The following is a 21504-nucleotide window of genomic DNA, read 5'->3' as shown; positions in this document are numbered from 1 at the left end:
CTATGCTTATTTTGAATATAAACAATCCATCTTCTCCATATTGATAAAAATTGTTCATTTGAGTGATCCTTCAAATAAGCCGAAATCTTTGCCATTTCAGCAAGATGCGAAACCTTCACTCTCCAGTCCTCTATTGTAGGTAAAACTTTACTCTTCCAGTTTTGAGCTATCAGCAAACGGGCAGCAGTTAAACAATACAGCATCAGGTTCGTTTCTTTTACGTCTAAATTATGTGTAATACCTAGGAGAAACAACTGAGGCAAAAAAAAAATTCTTCTTTTAAAAACTTGCTGTAAATTCCACCATAATTTTATCCAGAAGGCTTTAATAACCTTGCAAGTCCACCACATGTGAAAAAAAGTTGCATCTTGTTGTCCACACCTCCAGCACTTGGATTCATAGTTCTCATAAATGCGGGACATAGTTGCATTTTCCATCCGTTGCTTCTTGTCCTGCCTTCAGGCGCCTTGGAAAATAGCCTGACTCCCTCTTCTTTGTGGCAGCCCCTGAGATATTACCCAACTAGGTAACATCTTCAGTACTATAAAAGCAATCCCCACTCTCTTCTCGCTCTGATGATGTTACCTAGTTGGGTAACAAAATGTCTGCAAGAAAACAAACATGTTTGGAGAGCACCAAGACCCCACATTTCAACCCTGAGCTACAAATATTATCTTCTATTCCTATCCATGGCATGGAGTGGAAAATCATACTGAAAATTCCTGATATATGACATTTCTTTACCTTATTAAGGAAAATAAAACATTTCTGCATATGTAGTCAGTCTCTTCTATGCAACGATAACATGGGAAGATCTATCGTTGTTTGTTTCTGGCCAGTTTAGATTCCACTCATAAAATGAGTTGTGAAATCTTACTGGAGAACACTATTGAGCAATTAAGTTTCATTTTTAAAAGAAATTTTGCTTGGAAAGCTGTGGTGTTTATTTGTAGTGAAATAATTAGGCAGAGCTGTAGGTAGGCCAAATAATTTTCATCCTTGACCCGGAGGCATCTCTTTCTCTCCCCCAAAGAGTATAAAACAGGCTGTTGTGCCATTTATTTGAAGCTCTGGGAATTGGGCAGCATGCTAATAATAAAAACACAAAATACAAAGACCTGCAAATTGAAGTAGAATGATTATGGCAAAAGAAAGCAAAGATAGTTCCAATAATAATAGGCATCTTGGCTGAAATCCCAAAACATCTGGAGTACCATTTGAATACCATTGGCTTTGACAAAAATCACCATCAGCAATACCAGGGATAGTAAAATAGAAGACAAAACATTGGATTAGATCACAAAATATCAAGGTCAGAAAATCAACGTTGAAAGATTATGGCAGAAATTATATGTGGTGGCCCCAGTGGTTATGGGCACACTGGGTGCTATACCAAAAAATTTGTGGACGGCACTTAGTAAATCTGCACATTAACAAAATTTCTATCTGACAATTACAAAAGGCCACACTGCTTGGCTCTACATATACATTACGCCGATACATTACAACATCCTAAATTCTTGGGAGGAGCTTGATGCTTATGAAATCCAACATCAGCTAAAGAACAGGCAGCTATGATTTAACACTATCGCATATATATAATAATAATATGTTCTTTAAAGGTCTGTAATAAGCTCCAGAAAGAAACTTGGTTGAGGTGCTTGAGTGCTTGGATCATTAAGTTCATTTGCTTGCATAAGAAATAATATATTTCTAAGGTCAGAAGTACTGATCTGTGAATCCCCAAATTTGCTAAGCTAAAGGTAGCTTATACAGACTGAATTTCTCAGCGATGCATAGAGAGACTAGATAAAAGGGCAGTTGGGTAAAATTATTCTGTTTGTGGATTGTGTGTGTGTGTGTGTGTGTGTATAAAATAACATTTTTAGAACTGAGCACTTAATTCTTTTTAAAGGATTTGCACATAATGGTAGAATTATCCTGAATAAATTTATCCCTCTTGGGAATTTTATATTCACTTCTTATTTACTGAAATAAGAACTATTAAGCTATTCCAAGCATATCTTAGCATTACGAAATTAAGTTATGGCAAGCCTTGGGAGTGTGAGCTCCACGTGAAGGGTAGAGTCTGAAACCTCTCCGATATATTTTGAATGCGCCAGTTTCTTCTTATATGTAAATATGTAGATCTGCTATACATTAATTGCTCGATTTAACTGCTTAATTCCATAGCGCACTATTTCATTAACTAGTTAATTAACTAGAGTTAGACCCATTTTAGATATAATGCTAAAGCATTATTTAGTTATATGCATGAGCTGGCTTGGGCTGGTGAATTTGCTATAAACCGAAGATCAGAAGTCTCTAAAGTTTAACTGGCTGGAATCTTTTGTTATATCTGAAATGGATAAACTTCGATCAGTTTAAACTAGAGGATGGTATGCAACATTATAAACTACGGCTTGTAGTTTCTAAATGTAATAAACTAGCCAATGCCTGCCCCATTTCACGTGAAAACAAAAAATACGGATAGTTTCAAAGTAGAATGTAGATCTTTTGATCACTTAATCCTCTGTACTGTACCAGAGAGGAAACAGTGTGCAACTGGGCTTTATGCATTGCCAAAACCTGGTTTGTTTGGCTTTCACTTAGTGTGAACATAGAATAACCGAGTTGGAAGGGACCTTGGAGCAGGTCAAGCAGGAGACCTTATACCATTTCAGACCAATGGCTGTCCAATCTCTTCTTAAAGACCTCCAGTGATGGAGCACCCACAACCTCTGGAGGCAAGTCCTTCCACTGATAAATTGTTCTCACTGTTAGGAAATTTCTCCTTAGTTCTAGGTTGCTTCTCTCCTTGATCAGTTTCCATCCATTGTTGGTTTTTTTTTTGTCTTGCCTTTTGGTCCTTTGGAGAATAGCTTGACTCCCTCTTCTTTGCGGCAGCCCCTCAAATATTGGAATACTTACTGCTATCATGTCTCCCTTAGTCATCCTTTTCACTTTTCACCAGTTCTGTAAATGTTCTTCATTTGTTTTAGCCTCCAGCGGGACTGGAGGCTAAAGCATATTATTTTGATAATGTGTTTTAACTATATTTTAACTAGTATTTTAACTATGTTCAACACATCAGTTTTCCCTCCTTGGATAATGGAAAAGTAGAACGTTTTCCAAAACGAAAGTGGAAGTTGTAACTTTATGTTATTCCTTTATTACCAGACTTTAGCTATCAAATTCAGCCACACCTTTTCTTAGAAAACACACTTTGAGATTCTAACCAGTTTTCAGCTGATGCATGTTTTATTTTACATGGCAATTGTAATCCCCATTGAGGTCGGTCGTAAGGTGCTTTTAGTACAATTTGTTCCCCGCAAGGCAGTTTGTTAGTTTAATCGTATCAATATAAAACTGTAAACAATTGCAATAAATACATTGAAAAGTGCTATGTAAAAGTTGAGCCTGTTGAAGCTCTCCGATCTTAAAAGACTTAAAAATCTGGTAAGTTTTGCTTCAAAGAAGCATACATAATATTGTTATCTTCCTCTGGATTCACTACAGAGTTTTCATAAGCTTGCAAAGTGCAGAGTAAAATATGTATTGTCCTCTACGTATAAATTAGCACATTGCAATAAACATTTGTTCAGAAGAATATTATTTTGATATTTTGCGTGTTTTGTTTTGGGAGCATGTGTGATATGAGGGAACACACATGCCAGATCTACATGAATATATATTCATGTATATATATATATATATGTATATATATTTATGCAGGTCCTCTTTTATACTCTCAGGGAATAAAGATACATAGCAGGACAGTTAACCCCTGAGAGTTTGGGGAGGTTGATGCTTTTCCAGTTGCTAAAAAAAATCTAACTTAAATAACAACAATAAAAAGCAAATTGAACTAATAAGAAAACACAACAATAAATTGATGGCATTTACTTGGTTTAATATTTTATTTTTTAATAATAACATTGATTTTTTCCTAAGGAAAATGTGTTCCATTTCAGGAAAGGAACTATTAGAAATATTCTAGGAAGCAGTTTTCTTTTAGATACCCATTGGGATACTTATAAGTGTCTTGATGGGGAGACATGTTGAACAAATAAAACTTGACTTATTTGAGTTAAAACTTCATCACCCTCTTTCGTGTAACTTATCTGATCCATAAGTTACATTGGGCAGTGGTTGAATTCATGCATCATTTCAATTCATCATTTTAATCATGGTTTGTTAAAGACATAATACTTGTGATCACATATAACATAGTTCCATTTGTGCCTCAGAGTATAATTGGAATAGGTTCCTCCTTTTTTTAAATATTGAGAATTTAAATGTTTCAGTCCCAATATTTATTTTAGATAAATCATGTTTTTTACACAATGCCTGTGCAGTTGTTTGTTTATTGGCGGGGATATTCAGGATTATGCCCCCTTGTGGTTCCTAAGAAATATTAATATAGGTTTAAAAGTACAAGCTTTTAAATCACTCGGTGCACCTCCTTTTAAAGACATGAAATTGTTCTGAAAACAAAATACGAAGTTGTTTCTTATAAGATGGGTGGTTATGTAAATGAGATAAAGAAACAAAAACATCTTTTTACGGATTTTGTGGCCCCCAAAAGAAAAGTGATTCTTGATTTTTAAAAATGTGATTTGGACACTTAATGCATGTCAGTGTGTATGCGCTGAGTTGTTAAAATTACATGTTTGAAAAAGTAACGTTAACATTTCCTAGAAACTACCCACATATTTCAAATATTATACTATTTAAATCAACCATTGGTATTTGGAAGTTGTATGTATCATTTATGAAGAGGAAAAATGTCACACACTATTATGTTACAGACAAAATAATGAAGTCATAATTTCTTTCCATAAGCATAGTTAAACACCTAAATCATGATGCATCTTGTACATAAAGCTGTTTTATAGTAATGACTGGAAGACCATGGTTTGCATTAACCATACATGAGTACAACATCATATTTCTCTGAAGCCAATTTGCCCAATGCCTTGAACCTCCCTCAGTCCAGCTATCTGGAGAAGGAGCTAGTAAACCTCGTTCATTTAGGACAGAATAATAAAGTTGGAAGGGACCTTGGAGGTCTTCTAGTCCAACCCCCTGCTCAGGTAGGAAATCCCATACCATTTCAGACAAATAAATAGTTGTCCAATCTCTTTAAAAACGCCAGGACAGATGTTCATATCATGACAGCTGGAATTACCATGGCTCAGTTTGGATTGAAAATATATAACTTAATAAGGTATGCATATATACTATTTAATGAGTGCCCGATAAAATATCTAGAAACCATTTTCCTTCCACATGAACAACTACTTGCTCCTTGCTGCCTTCTTTCCTAGTCAATGATCTTAGTCTTCATGTCTGTAAATTATGTGCTAGAATTCCTTGGAGTGCCATAAAGTCAGACTGTAAATCTCAGCCCTTTTTCTTACAGATAGTCAGATCTTTCATTCTCTCCCAACCCCATCTTTTTTTTTCTGTTTTCCTTCTCAAATCCCTGGAGATTTTCTTCAATTCTGGTGAGTCTTCTTCCATCCGAAGGGATGGTGCTTATTTTGTTAACCTATGCCAGGGGTAGGCAACCTTGGCTCGTTTATGACTTGTGGACTTCAACTCCCAGAATTCCTGAGCCAGCTATGTTGGCTCAGGAATTCTGGGAATTGAAGTCCACGAGTCATAAACGAGTCAAGGTTGCCTACCCCTGACCTATGCCATATTAACAAAATGAGCTTGCTATTGCAAGTACTCCACGACTTAACAACCAGAATTGAGCCAAGAATTTCGGTTGCTAAGCGGGACATTTGTTATGTGAATTTTACCCCATTTTACGACCTTTCTTACAACAGTTGTTAAGTTACTTTGGCTTCCTCATTCAGTTTGCTTGCGAAAAGGTCGCGAAAGGGGATCACGTGACCCCAGGACACTGCAACAGTCATAAATATGAGTCAGTTGCCAAGTGTTCAGAAGTTTGATCATGTGACCACGGGGATGTTACAATGATTGTATGTGTGAAAAATGGTCATAAGTCCCTTTTTTTAGTGCTTTTGTAACTTAGAACGATCACGATTATTAGTACCACTTTATAAAACCCTAGTGAGACCACACCTGGAATACTGCAACCAATTCTGGTCACCATATTACAAACAAGATGTTGAGACTTTGGAAAAAGTTCAGAGAAGAGCAACTAAGATGATCAAAGGCCTGGAGACTAAAACATACGAAGAACGGTTGCAGGACTTGGGTTTGGCTAGTCTAAAGAAAAGAAGAAATAGGGGAGACATGATAGCAGTATTCCAGTATCTGAGGGGCTGTCACAAAGAAGAGGGGGCCAGGTTGTTCACCAAAGCACCAGAGGGAAGGACAAGAAACAATGGCTGGAAACTGACCAAAGAGAGAAGCAACCTGGAATTAAGGAGAAACTTCCTAACAGTGAAGACAACAAACCAGTGGAACAACTTGCCTTCAGAAATTGTGGGTGCTCCATCAATGGAGATTTTTAAGAAGAGACTGGACAGTCACTTGTCTGAAATGGTATAGGTTCTCCTGCTGGAGCAGGGGGCTGGACTAGAAGACCTCCAAGGTCCCTTCTATTCTATTCTATTCTATTCTATTCTATTCTATTCCATTCCATTCCATTCCATTCCATTCTATGAACTGTTATAAGTCGAGGACTACCTGTACTATATTTCAGAAGAAACTGGCTCATGGATTGTGGACAGCTTCTTCTGATATATAGTAATAGCAAGCTCATGTGTAACAAAATAAGCGGCATCGCTTCAGATGGACCAGTCTGAGACCACTCAGATAGGACCACCTCCGAGACCAGTCTCTACATACCATGTTTCCCTAAAAATAAGACCGGGTCTTATGTTAATTTTTGCTCCAAAAGACGCATTAGGGCTTATTTTCCAGTTAGCTCTTATTTTCGGGGAAATTCGGTACTAAACGCGTCCGTCTGGCAGATGATCTTAACTGGGGCTTATTTTTTGCGGTAGGGCTTCTATTACGAGCATCCTGAAAAGATCATGCTAGGGCTGATTTTCCGGTTGGGTCTTATTTTCAGGGAAACACGGTATGTTATACTTGGTCTTCTGTCAATCCCGTGCTTCGATTTTGCAGCCCAGTAAACAAGGTGCTAAAATTTCTATAGGAAAACAAGCCCCCCCAAACTCTCCGTTGAGAAGTCTGTTTCCTCTCTCCCATTTCTTGTTGGTCTTATTTATCAGTCATCTTTTTGTTCCATAACTTCCAATATCTGCTTAGTCTCAGGGTAGTTGCTGCCAACCATTACACGATCAAAAATGCTTCTAGACACACGCAATCTTAAACTGTTGTTATTCTTTGAAGCCGGTGACTCAGTGCTGGACCCTCGTTCCCTCCGAGGCAGCGGGTCTGAAGTTCAGTATTTTCAAGTTGGAAGAATTCCCATCCAAGATCTCTGAGCTTTTGCCAGTCCCAAGTAAATCCTATTGAGCCAGGTAGACCATTGATCTGACTCTGGCAACTTCTCTTATTCTAACGAGGGGATTTCACACATGTTTTCTTTTGAGTCTGCCTTTCCCTATCCCATTATGGGAGATATCAAAAGAAGAAGAGCGGAATTAAAGCGGATCGGTGTTGCCGATTTTCATCTCAGGGGTTAAAGGTCAGGGAAAACAACATATGTTCCTCTGCTCTTCTATCGATGGCTCATATCTCCCCAATTTTTTTTTTATATTTTTTTTTTAAAAAAGGGAGGGGGGAAAGCATATGCTCCCAATTTACATATTTACTAATTAAAAAAAGCTTCCTGGAAACATTAAGCAGACAATCTTGGGTAACCTTTAACATTGCAGCTAATGGATATCGCCTGGAAATTTTCATAGGAGGTCTTCTAAATAATGTAAATGATTATGAATATGTAACTAGTTAATATGCAGCTACGAAAGGATTATCATGTAGAGGTTAATGAACATGCTGCACTTCACGGGTTGTGTTGCCTTTAGCACTCTGTGCTCGGAAAGCCCTGCGCTGGGATTCGGAAGGTTTCCCTGGCGCTCTTGTTCCCCCTACGCAGAAATGAGGGATTGGAGATCTCGGGTTTCCCCCCCACACACACACACAAAACAATTTTCATGATACAGAACGCGTTCCTTAAAAGTTATAGCAGTGATGGCGAACCTTTTAGAGACCCGAGTGCCCAAACCACAATCCAAAACCCACTTATTTATTGCAAAGTGCCAGGGCCACATCAGCATTGTGGTGCCCTCAGGGGGGGCAAGGGGGCGTGGCCCATTGGATGGGCGTGGCCCACTGGGTGAGCATGGCTGAGGTTGTCACGGCAGACTGGGTAGGCGTGGCTGGGGTGGGCATGTGTCATGTGTCTGAGTAACGAAACATCTCGAAACATCGCCATCTCGATGTTGCTCGTGGGGGGGACGCCTGTGGGGGCCGGGCAGTGTTGGGGGAGATCCAAGGGGTCTCTGGCAGGTGGGGTGGTGGGCAGGAGGCCCAGCATAGATGGGGGGGAGCACGCAATCCTAGCTGGGACTGGGGAGCTATGGCGCCGATGGGGATCTGGCTTTTCCTGCTCGGGGTGGCCTTTGGCTTGCTGGGTGTGGGCGTGCTCTACCACCTCTATTTTAGCTTGCTAGCTGGCCACTTCGCCTCCTTTATGCTGGGTGGGGCTGTTGCTCCGGGCAGCGGCAGCGGCCTAATGGACCTGTGCAAGCTGCTGGCAGCGGCGGCGCACGTGCCCACAGAGAGGGGTCTGAGTGCCGCCTCTGGCACGCGTGCCATAGGTTTGCCACCACTGAGTTATAGGAACAGCACTGTTCTAGCACGTTCAGCCATGAGTATTTATTGTGGTCTCATGGATGAATGCCGCTGGCCCCATCATACCAGTGGCATGGTTCTGTTGGTACAGGTCATCCTGGACTTACGGCCACAATTGAGCCCAAAATTTCTGTTGCTAACTGAGACATTTGTCAAGAGAGTCTTGTCCCGTTTTACGACTTTTCTTGCCACGCCTGTTAGGTGAATCCCTGCAATTTTTAAGCTAGTAATGTGGTTGTTAAGTGAATCTGGCTTCCCCCATTGACTTTGCTTGTTAGGAGGTCACCAAAGGGGATCCCGTGGCCCCGTGACGCTGCAACTGTCATAAACATGAAGCAGTTGCCAAGCGTCTGAATTTTGATCCTGTGACCAGGGGGATACTGCAAAGGTCGCAAGTGTGAAAAACGGTCATAAGCCAGTGCCGTTGTATCTTTGAGCAGTCACTAAATGAATTGTTGAGGACTATCTGCATTGGTCTCTTGCTTTCCTCACAAGCCCTTGTTCATAGATTCATTTTGGGTTTCAAAGCGATCATACCTGAATCAAGAATGTATATTGCATCGTCAGGTTGATTTTGAAGCAGGATTAGAAGCCATATTTTTTTTTTACTAGCCATCCATGTTGTAGATATACGATACATCTTAGATAACGCTTTAGAAGGGAAAGATACATATAAAGCAAGCATCTCTATTAATCGTATTTGTCCTAAGGTTTTAGTTTTTATATTAATGGACTTAGGATGATAGAAGGGTTATCTATAGCTCTTCATGGGCTTAAGACGTGTGGTTCTATGGAATTTGATAAACAGAATGACATTACTTGGTTTTCTCTCTTTTTAACCTGAAAAACCATCCCCAACAATGATGCCAATGCCAATATATTAGTCATCTATAAATCTCACTGGGATCAGATCTTTTCATCAAAGCGGGTTTGTTGGTTGGTTGCTTTCTTGATATAATAAAGCAGGTACATTTAAACTGAATTCATGCATAAAATATGTAAGCTCTAGCTACAAGGTACCGATATTTACACCCAAATATTCCGCTCTCAAAACAGGACCCTCTTGGTTTCTTCTTCTGTAAACAATTCTTGGTAGCTTTAGAGTCTGCTCTGGAAGGTTTCCCAGCTTCTAAAAAAGCTCTTCAGAGAGACTTGAGAATTAAAATGACAAGAGGGAACATTATAGAATTTGAGAAATCTGTTTACGTACCCAAGCTCTACTCTTAACTCTTTGGATTCCACTGTTTCTGTTTCACTATTTCCTAGTTATCAGGCAGGTGAAAACTAAACCAAGTGTTCTTTCCCAAATTGGTGATTTCTAGATCTATGTATTTTTAAACCTGGCAGATAGGCGTTTACTGACGTTGAAATCACTGTTCGTGATTCATTGGAATTGTAACTTCTAACATTCCCAGCCCTCAAAGACTATATGCTTACTTTTAAAAAAAATTAAAAGTAATGGTTAAAGGTTTGGGATTACAAGTAGGGAGACTTGAGTGACTTTGGACCAATCATTTTTTAAATTTTTTAATCATTTCACAGTTGTTAATGGTGGGATAAAAACCGAAGAAGGAATATTATGGCTATGTCCTTCAGGTGGGATGGAAATATAATGGTTTATTAATAAAATGTACCTAATTTGGGTGGCTGCATGGACCTCAGTTGTCCAGAAACTCTATTTCTGATGTGAACGGGGTAGCTGAAAATTATGGAATATAACAACTGTAATACGTTTTGTGATTTTGTTTGTGGTGGCCAAATGGTGACCTTTTCATGAATTCCGAAGACTGTAACATGACAGAAGTTTATGTTTACTTACATTTACGCACATATTATGCTTTTGAAAATACGAGCCTATATATTTTTTTTAAACTTTGCCAGAGTGATGCTGTGATTTAGACGTCCATTAGTCTAAAAATGAAATCGTTTTAATGGGTTCTTTTAAAGAAAACAGACAAGCAAGTCCTTCATAAACTATGTTTTGTTTGGTTTTTGAAAAGGTCATGGAATTGAAAGCAGATGTGTAGATTGTACAAAAGACTAGCCTTATCTTGTATGGTGCCATCTTGTTATGGAGCGTGCCTTGTATCAAAATCTTGAGTTGAGGATGCTCTAATTTATTCTGTGGTTATCAGTCTGGATTAGGGCATCGTGATAAAGTATGCTGCTTAAGAATGAACATTCCTGCGCCTTTGGGCTGACAAATAAAAATGTATAGCCAGACGCTACTAAATCTATAACGCTGCTGCTCTAGTTTCTAAAACATTGACTTTGCAGCTGTGTGCTTAGCCTTCTCTTTTTCATGAGCAGTTATCTGTTTTAATGACAGGTGGTCACTAGCTGCCAAGAAAAAATCCAGCATTGGTAAGTGAAAAAATGTTTGATTGCATGCCTAAAATATCAATGCAAATAGCTTATGTGTGCTTTAGAAAAGCGCCCTGCATATATATTCTTTAGAAAATTAACCAAATTCATATAATACTGTATTCCGGTGCATCATTTTGACTCTGCTTGGCTTATTAAATTGCACCCGTTGCACTGCCTATGTTATTGCTTTAATTCACCACTATAATCATGCTTTTAAAACCTGCACCTCTTTAAAAAAGACATTCAGTTATTCTACATTCTTCCAGCTTAAATAACTACATACAAAGTCTTTTAAAAACTCAGTGAACTCCAATTCCAACCATTTATTTTTTCGATTGTTCCAAGACATTTTTAACAGTCATGATTGAGTATTTAAATGGCATTGAGAGACTTCCAAGATAACTTCATAAGTCCAAGTTTAGATTATCGGGTCTGATATTTACAAAGGACTTTTTTTTTCCCCACTTGAAAGGTGGTTTTAGTTTCTCCAATGATTGTGAAAGTATATCCTCGTTTTAAGCCTTAGATAAACTTAAGATTTTAGAGGAACACTCAGCCCTTAAAATATCACTCGGGTCTTCTCTTCATTGCTTTAACGTGTTGCTTTTTTTTTTTAATTAATAGAAACAGCTTAAATAAATAAAAGTTTCATATGGCCATCTAATTGGAAAAGGGACATCCAAAGGTAAACAGTTGTTTATGAGTTATTGAGAGGTAACGCTCCCTCTTAACACGTTCCAAATTATGCCACATCCATGCTGTGTTTGTTGGATTTTACGGAAGGAGCAACGGGAGCTTTCTTGATTATTGTCTGCAGGGTTATTGCAAAAATCATAGCAACTGCCCCCTTTAGTGGAGAGATTAAACTTTTGGTTATACACCATCAAGCATATAATATTTTAAATTTATTTTAAGAGGCTTTTTCTTCATGCCTGAAAGACCTCTGAACAAATAATTTATAGTTCAGACGTATCAGATGTTTGGTTTTGATGAGGGGGGGGCTTAGTTTAAATGCACATAAGCTGCCAGAAGGAGGAGAGGGAGGGAGGGAGGCTCAAGGCCATCTAATGCTCATCATATTCAGTTGTGACCATTGGATTGTTAAAAAAAAAAAAAACAGTTTAGAGCTAATATGTTGTTCTACTATTTAAAATTCAGAGGCTGCATTGATTTCCAGTAAGACGGGTATTATATTGGTGTCTATTGGTGCTGCTGGAATCAAGCTTTTTTTAAAAAAAACATTTTTGTACTGCTGCAGAACCTTTATAATGAAATCTGATCTACAGATTTCTCCACAGGGAGCAGCACCGCTCTCCTTTTCTTCCCAGCTGATGTTCTGAGAGGTTCAGCTGAGCCCCCAAAGAAGAGGGGCTTAATTTTGGGAAGCAATTTCACACATTTTCACATCTTTCACTTCCAATTCCTACCTCAGTGCAAGGCAGTAGATCAGGGGTCTTCAAACTTGGCCCTTTGATGACTTGTGGACTTCAACTCCCAGAATTCCTCAGCCAGCCAAGGGCCAAGTTTGAAGACCCCTGCAGTAGATCCTAGGAAGAAGGACATGGAGTTGACTCACTGTGAGATTACTAGGTGAACTGTAGTCTTCTTTTACTCTGGTTTTGCTGAGACAGAATGAGAAAGCCCATTCAAGTGTATGTCCTATGAAGGGTCATACAAAGTGGTTGAAATCAAGATCGGGGGTGTCCAACCTTGGCAGCTTTAAGACTTAGGGACTTCGACTGCCAGAATTGGCTGGAGAATTCTGGGAGTTGAAGTCCATAGGTCTTAAAGTCGCCAAGGTTGGGCACCCCTGATCTAGAGGCTGCATTGTGGTGTTTCTCGACACCCTTGATATAGGTTTGCTCTAGGTTTTCTAATAGCACAACCCTATCCGAGTCCACGTGGAATTGAATTAAATAGGCCTCTGATGATTGAACCTAATGGATATTGATTTTAAAAAATGGTCAAATCGTTCATCTCTAGAATAATTGTCTTTTAAGAAACAATTTGCGGGCTTGGAGAATATCCCTTGATGGAATTCCTTTCATTACAGATAGTTCTCGACTTACAACCATTCATTTAGTGCAGGGGTCTTCGAATGTGGGCCCTTTTATGACTTGTGGACTTCAACTTCCAGAATTCCTCAGCCAGGCATGCTGGCTGAGGAATTCTGGGAGTTGAAGTCCACAAGTCATAAAAAGGTCAAGTTCGAAGACCCCTGATTTAGTGGCTGTTCAAAGTTACAATGACATGGAAAAAAGTGACTTATGACTGTTACAGCATCCCATGGGCACCCGATCAAAATTTGAACGCCTGGCAAGATGTGGCAAAATTCACTTAATAACTGTCCTGCTTGGCAAGGGAAATTTTGGGAATAATTGTGGTTGTAAGTTAAGAATTACCTGTACTCACAGACATCATATTTACAAAAAGATGGAAAAATGCCCCGGAACTCCCCACCTCTCCCTTCCAACCCAAATTACTTGTGGCAGTTTGTCACCATAACATGCAAAGCATAGTTTCTGATTCAAGCCTCAGCTTAGAAATGTGTGTAATATATTTCTATGTTCATAAAATTAATTAAGATTTAGAACTGACAGTACATTTGTCTGAACTTCCCTGTAGGAAGAAGGTTGAGAGTGACTACGAAGCACTTCAGGACAGACTCAGTACGCTGCCAGACAAACTTTCATATGAGGTCATGGTAGGTACAGTTTAGTATCTGACTCTTGCTTGTTTTTATGCCTCTCTTGTGTGCTTATCTTTCAAAGGCATGGCAGTACAGTCTACAACCAACTAGCAGATTTGAACACAGGCTATCTAATTCTTGATCGCCTTAAACAAATATATGTGTAGGAGAAGGGGCAGAGCTGGGGAGGCTGAGTTAAATGTGTCAGCAGCTTAGAATCATTGCATTCCCACAAGCACTCCAAGTCCACCTCCTCCTGAATCCTAGTGACCCTTATCTGCTGCTCATTTAGGGTTGAACTTTAGTTGACCAGAGTCATGTATATAAAACAAGGTAAAGGAGAGTCCCTGCGGATTTTACTCCGCTACTCATTGCCGACTATAGGGGACGGCGCTCATCTCTCTTTCAAAGACATTGAACCAGTGTTGTCCAAAGTCATTTCCGCGGTCATGTGGCCAGCATGACATCACAGAGTGATGTTACCTTCCCTCCAGAGTGGTACCCATTTATCTACTTGCCTTTGCATGCTTTCAAACTGTTAGGTTGGCAGGAGCTGGGGTGAGGACGGGGGCTCACCCCGTCGTATGGTGCTCGGGTCTCAAACCTGTGCTGCCGGCTTTCCATTCGACAACCCAGTGTCTTAACCGTTGAGCCACCATGCCACTTCTTGTGTATAGACCTGAATAAATCTTCTAAAGCTGCAACCTACCCATTGTCCTGATTCTTTGGATCTGATTCTGGCATTATATATGTTTTTTTCCCCTTTTTCGGCCTCCCGAAATGTTGACAATGTACTATGACGTCTGCCCTATTTGATAATATTCATATTTGGTACTCATTTTATGAAGTCTGTAATTTCATTTCCAATAGACAACAATTTCCTGTGAAGCGAAAGACAAAAAAAAAAGCTTTTAAGTCTTGGTTATTGATTATATAAAATAGTTTACACTGAGAGAATCTTAATTCGGGAAAAGTTTTTATTCTGGCGAGAAAGCTTGTTGCTTAGAAGTAATTGCTTGGGTAGCATCAAGCATATCGGAACATGATTAGCTCACTAGTCAGGACTTGGTGATAGAGATGATCTGTGAAATGTGCAGTTAGATGATACACTGCTAGTCTTCTTGGCAAGTGAGATGTACATCTAATTAACAGTTTTGCAAAATATATCGAACGACTCCGAGATAGTTATGAAAGCACGGTAGATTTAATTAAAAGACACAGGTAGTCCTTGACTTACTACAATTCACCCCCAAATTTTTGTTCGTTTGTTAACGTAGGTTTTGCCCCTTTTAAGATCTTTCTTGCCACAGCTGTCAAGTGAATCACTGCAGTTGTTAAGTTAGTAACACGGTTGTTAAGTGAATCTGGCTTCCCCACTGACTGATGGTCGTAAATGGTGGTCATGTAAACACAGGATACTGCAACCGTCTTGAATACATGCCAGTTGCCAAGCCCCTGAATATCAATCACGTGACCATGGGTTGTAAGTGTGAAAAATGATGATTAGTTACTTTTATCAGTGCTGTTGTAACTTCTAACGGTCACTAAATGAATGATTGTAAGTCAAGGGCTACCTGTAGTCCTTTCTTTTTTGAAACATTAAGGCTTGTAGCATGAAGGTAGAACTGCCCATAAATGAAATTTCTCTCCGTAGATCAGGGGTGTCAAACTCAATTTCATTGAGGGACGCATTAGCATTGCGGTTGCCCTTGGGGGGCCGGGTGGCTGTGGCCAGGGTGGGTGCGGCCTACTGGGTGGGCATGGCCAGCTCTACATCGTTCGTGTCAAGGGTGCCTATGGGGGCCTGGGCAGGAGTGGGACAGATCTGAGGGTCTCTGGCAGAAGGGGGTGGGACCGGGGCAAGTTCCAAGGCATGATGCATTTCTTCATTCCTCACAAAGGGTGACACCTCCCCAGCATACACCCAGGGGGCGGGATCGACGCGGCAGGGGCTGGTTCCTCGCTGTTTCCAGACGGCCTTGTGGAGCTAAGACTGAATGCGTTTCAGCATAGATGGCCACCACAAAATTGTACATTGGCTCCCGGGCAGCCTGGGCCAGGGCCAAGGCAGCGGGGGCCGTTCCCTCACTGTTTCCAGGATGGCTTCGCAGGCCACATGAAACCACTTTGCGGGCAGCATCTGGCCCCCGGGCCTTGTGTTTGACATGTCTGCCGTAGATGATTTTTCACTGCTTTCCTTTTCTGTTGTTACTTTGATAGGTCCCTTTTGGTCCTCTAGCTTTCATGCCAGGAAGACTTGTGCACACCAATGAGGTGACAGTTCTTCTTGGGGACAACTGGTTTGCAAAATGTTCAGCAAAACAGGCCGGGGGTCTAGTAGAACACAGGAAAAAACGTAAGTGTCCTTCCTAGCTCTCGAATGACAGTCAACTAAAGAGTAACATACAATCTTAATCTGAGCGTCTTCCGATTACAGCGGATTCTGATTTCTGCGGGATTGAGGTTTTTTTTCTCGTATATTCATCGAATATGTATGGGAACCCTAAAAACAAAGTGTGTTTTATTGTCTTAACGCCTAACCAATTAAAATACGAAAACTTCAACTTTTTGAGCATTATTTTGCAATTGAGCCGGTGTGTGTCAGGACGTTCTAGTAGTGAGACGGTGCTGCAAATGAATTCACAAAATGGCTATACTGATTGCATTAACATATGGTACTGTAATATTACTCAGTCGTAAATTGCAACAGGCAGCCTTCAATACAAATATTGGCACCAGTCAAAATTGACGGCTGGCATAAAATGCCATGTTACGAGATAAGGCTTTTTTACATTCTGTTTCTATCTATGTTTTGTTTCATATATTACTTCTTCCTGTTACAAATGATTAGAGACATTCATCAGGTATTTTCCCCTATTATCTAAACTGTTTCTAATTTTTCCAAGATTTCTTGGGTTTTTCTTTCCTTGGAAAACATACCATGGAGATGTAATTGCTTATGGTGATTCTCCTATATTTTACTGTGATTTTACTGATTTCAGTTGTGATTTTACTGATTTCAGTTTTCGGTTTATGTTGTTAACAGCTGTGGGTTGGTTTTACCAGAAGTGAACAAGTAATGCATTTATCAAAGAAGAAAGGAAGATCTTAACCGTTTTCAGTTATAAAGCTAGCTTTATAACCACAGTGATCCAGTTACGGCACGCTATATACATGTATTTTGTATTTATTTAGGTATGTATGTAGAGGGGGAGGACACAATTCAGGTTTGCAGTACATGGGCTATAGTCGGGAGTCCTTGGTGCTCTTTGAGCTTGGTTGTTTGTTTGCAGACATTTCATTACCCAACTAGGTAACTTCATCAGTGCTAGTGAGTGGAGTGTGCAAACCCCACACTCATAAGCACTCATATTGTTATATAGATGGGTTATGAAACATCTACAAGCAAACAACCAAGCTTAGAATGCCCCAAGGACTCTACAGTTCAATCTTAGCTACACATATTCTCTTGCATGGGCTATATTCTCTACCTCTTACCTTGTACATTCTTAGGAGTCAACGAGACACATCCTGGTCATGAAATGTCCAGGAAAATATAAAACACGCTAACATGCTTTCCCTTTAGAATCCTAATAGCTACATCACGTTGGCATTCCTGACATCCAGCCCTGTTCCACGCCAGGAACTGGGTTATCAGGCCAGATCGTAGAACGCAAAGGTAAGCCACAAATGATGTACAGTTGTAAGCGTTCAACCTCATTACAGGTGTTCCTCAACTTACAACCATTCATTTAGTGACCACTTGGAGTTACAAAGGCACTGAAAAAAGTGACTCAGGACTGTGTCCCCCCCCCCCACACACACACACTTGCGGCCGTTGCAGCATCTCCGTAGCCACGAGATCAAAATTCTGATGCTTGGCAACCGGCTGATATTTGTGACGGTTGCAGTGATCCCCCTGGGACCACCTCCCAACAAGCAAAGTCAGTGGGGGAAGCCAGATTCATTTAACAGCTGTGTTACTAATGTAACAATTGAGGCAAGAAAGGTCATAAAATGGAGCAAAATCCACTTAACAGTCATCTCGCTTAGCAACGGAAATTTGGGGGCTCAATTGTGGTCGTAAGTCGAGGGCTACCTGTAACTGTCTCCTGTCTCTTCCTCATTTGTCCCCGTGTGAGAAATGATGTTTGTCTATAATGTTTTGCTTTAACACCCGTCTCCTCTAACAACGGAGAGCGGATAAAATGGGTTGGCAAAGATCAGATGCTCCCTACAGATACAGTACTTTTTACTGCCGCCTAAGGCATCCGTGTTTTACCGAATCACCAGCCAGGTGCATAGAGGAAACATGTCTGTTGCCAGACACACCTTGTTTGTTGTGGTTCCAAAAAGGGCAAGAGTCCATTTCTCCCTTCCCTGGTGCTGAAATAGGGTGGACTGGGACAGCAGAGACCACTTGGCTGACACTACTGCACTGTCACTTGCACACCTTTATACACATTTATTATGCCTCCAGGTCTAGGTAGAGTTGCTTATGACTCTCTCTCTCTCTCTCTCTCTCTCTCTCCATCTCTCCTGCTAATACAGGATGCTTCCTTTCTGTGGTGACCACAAGGGACTGCCAGCCCTGCGACCAGCAGCGATGACCAGCAGGCTTCCAGTTTTTCTAGCCTGGGGAGTGCTAAGCAATTTTCTCCTGCAAGGCTCCTGCATTTTTGCAAGCTGCACGATAGATAATGATCAAGCAGCAGAAAGAGTTTTCCAACAGGGACTTCGTGCACGAGACACACAGCAGCTGCTACTCTTGTCACCTGTGTCACTGTTTTCCAAAACACAAGTGCCTGGCTGGAGTGAATAACTGGCACTCCTACTTGTGTGTGTGCGCGTGTGTGCGTGTGTCTGTCTGCCACTGCCTTTGAAGATCTCGTTTGCTTCTGAATGTGGATCTTTGAAGGGGCTTTGATTATTTTAATAGTTCTAGCTATGTGGAATTGTTTGCAACTCTGTATGTACGATGTGGTAATTTAAAATATAGGAGCACCGTGTTGATCCCCTCTCCTGGTGTTAAAGCTGAATGTGATTATTATGCATTGCATTGTGTTGTTGGAATACTCTTGAAAATCAACTAATAAATCTAATTACTAATAAACAGAGTGACTTAGTCATATGTATGCAGTGGACACGTTACTTTACCCATCAGCCTGGTAATAACTCATTTCAGTTGATCTCAAGAGGGAGGTGAAAAGGTGGATAGGGAGCTTAATATGCTTAGGTGATACCATCTTGGTGATACCACCTTGACTGCACGGGTTTTCTAGGAGGGAATATTTTGTTAGGGTATCCATGTAAAATGAAGGATACTCTCAGAATTAACCACTATGCTGTTGCCAAAATGTAACAGTAACAGTATAATAGAGTTGAAGAGATCTTGGAGGCTTTCTAGTCCAGCCCCCTGCCCATGCTGGAGACCCTATACCAGGGGTAGTCAACCTTGGCTCTTTTATGACTCGTGGACTTCAACTCCCAGAGTTGGCTGGCTCAGCTGGCTCAGGAATTCTGGGAGTTGAAGTCCACGAGTCATAAAAGAGCCAAGGTTGACTACCCCTGCCCTATACCATTCTGGACAAATGGCTGTCCAGTTTCTTCTTGAAAACCTGTAGTGATGGAGCACCCACAACTTCTGAAGGCAAGCTGTTCCCCTGATGAAATGTTCTCACTGTCATGAAATTTCTCCTTAGTTCTAGGTTGAATCTCTCTTTGATAAGCTTCCCTCCATTACTTCTTGTCCTGCCCTCAGATGCTTTGGAGAATAGCTTGACTCCCTCTTCTTTGTGGCAACCCCTCAGATATCAGCCCCTATCAAATCACCTCTAGTCCTTCTGTTCGTTAGACTAGACCAGGGGTAGGCAACCTTGGCTCTTTTATGACTTGTGGGCTTCAATACCCAGAATTCCTGAACCAGCCATGCTGACTCAGGAATTTTGGGAGTTGAAGTCCACAAGTCATAAAAGAGCCAAGGTTGCCTACCCCTGGACTAGACATGTCCAATTCTTGCAACAAGATACATAAGCGATTGCTTCCCATCATGCATTTGTACTGTATTGCTAGGAGGGATTTCTAAGATGTAAAACTCCACCAGTTCCAGACTCGGGGGTTTCTCCTTTAAATCTTGTGTCCCTGCTATGATTGGTAGTCCATGATTTGGGTACTAGGGACATAGTACCCAAATCATGGGTACTATAGTGCAGAGGCATATAATTCACGATGTAGCCGATTCCTGTTTTTTTCTGTGACCTAATGTTTGGAAACCTCTTGTGACATTAGCAGTCTAGTGCACAACATTTTAAAAGGATAGTCCCAAACAAGGCCAATGAGAATTTGAGCAGTTCCTCACTCTGAGTGAGAACTTGAGTTCTTTCCCTTGTTTTTTACTTATTGAATCAGGTACTTGAACTTGCTATTTTCAGCTTTTTCGATTGCCTATATATAATGTATCTTGGAATCTTTTGGTTGCCTTGCCAAACTCCTAGCTAAGTTGTGAATGAATTGATGGGCCATTGTGTGCATGAATTTAGACCTCAGGAGTTCTTAGATGCTTGACTGTATTTCCTATTTTCACTGGACGTGGGATTTATTGTCTGCTATAAGATATGAAAGTAAACTCGTACATACACAGGCCTTTATACAAAATAAAAAGCTTGCTAAAATCAGAATTCCAAATGGAATGTTTAGTAATGCCAATGTGAATGACAATAAACAGGACAGTTTTAAAAAAATAGGGAGAAAAATATTTAAAAGCAGCTGCTGGAGTGAAATGAAATGAAAATCCTAGATTTGTAGATAAATGTGATCATAAAAAACATAATTCCTGTTCCAGAGATTGTTTATATTATTTTAACCATCTTATCTGTTATAGGCCTCTAGGTTACTGAGAGAGAGAGTTATGACTGAAGGCCATATTATCCTAGTAGGCCAACATATAATTTTTCAACCACATGTCTAAAAGAATATGTAATTTTTTGATAGAAAGCCCAAACAGAACAGAAAGATATTTGATAAAACATTTTGAAAGCTGTAGAGCATACTTGGAAATCACATTTGTTTTCCAAACTTTATTATAATCTGTTAGATATGCTTTTAATATAGTTCAAATATTCTGCTTAGGACCCTTTACCAAAGGCATGGTTAAAATCCAGATACGCTTAACTTTGTGGCCAAATGCTCCCCCACAGTCCCTTAAATCCAAGTAAATAATAAATTATTTTAAAGAAAACCTCTGTTAGTGTTCACAAACACCCATGTGTGAAATTAACAGGACTTTTTGATGACTTAGTATCCTGCAACATGTTGACTTCCACCTCCAACATATTAGGGAAAACAATGCTCTCGTTACATTTTTTTTCTCCGAGTCTTGCTAAAGCAAGGCACAGTTGCATCTCCAGCCAAAAGCTACATTAGCATGCTTTTTACACTATACATCTGTGTCTTGATTAAGTGTGTGATGAGTTGTATTTCATGCATTCTAACAACATGATTGAAAACAGTTTACTCTCCCAATGCCAGTTGCATAAAAGAATGATATAATACAGCGTTGTTAATAAGATGATTTTCACACTAATGTGTCTGATGGAGGACATTTTTTGTAATTGGGGATGTGCTTTTACCTGGAAATCAGTCCC

The 21504-nt window shown here is 40.2% G+C and overlaps 1 protein-coding gene across 1 annotated transcript in view; it reads left to right on the top strand.

Annotated features, from left to right (window-relative positions):
- The window catches only part of URI1 (URI1 prefoldin like chaperone), a 47230-nt gene that overhangs the window by 6730 nt on the left and 18996 nt on the right, over positions 1-21504 (top strand). Inside the window, exons 2-4 of the mRNA XM_015821849.1 lie at positions 11135-11169; positions 13798-13876; positions 16082-16217. Coding sequence (XP_015677335.1) covers positions 11135-11169; positions 13798-13876; positions 16082-16217 — 250 coding nt within the window. The remainder of the gene's footprint in view (positions 1-11134; positions 11170-13797; positions 13877-16081; positions 16218-21504) is intronic.

This window comes from Protobothrops mucrosquamatus, unplaced genomic scaffold, assembly GCF_001527695.2.
Source record: "Protobothrops mucrosquamatus isolate PMUCROS unplaced genomic scaffold, P.Mucros_1.0 scaffold1410, whole genome shotgun sequence".
Taxonomy (NCBI): Eukaryota; Metazoa; Chordata; class Lepidosauria; order Squamata; family Viperidae; genus Protobothrops; species Protobothrops mucrosquamatus.
Note: the sequence above shows the minus strand (reverse complement) of the source record. Positions and strands in the feature narration are given on the sequence as shown.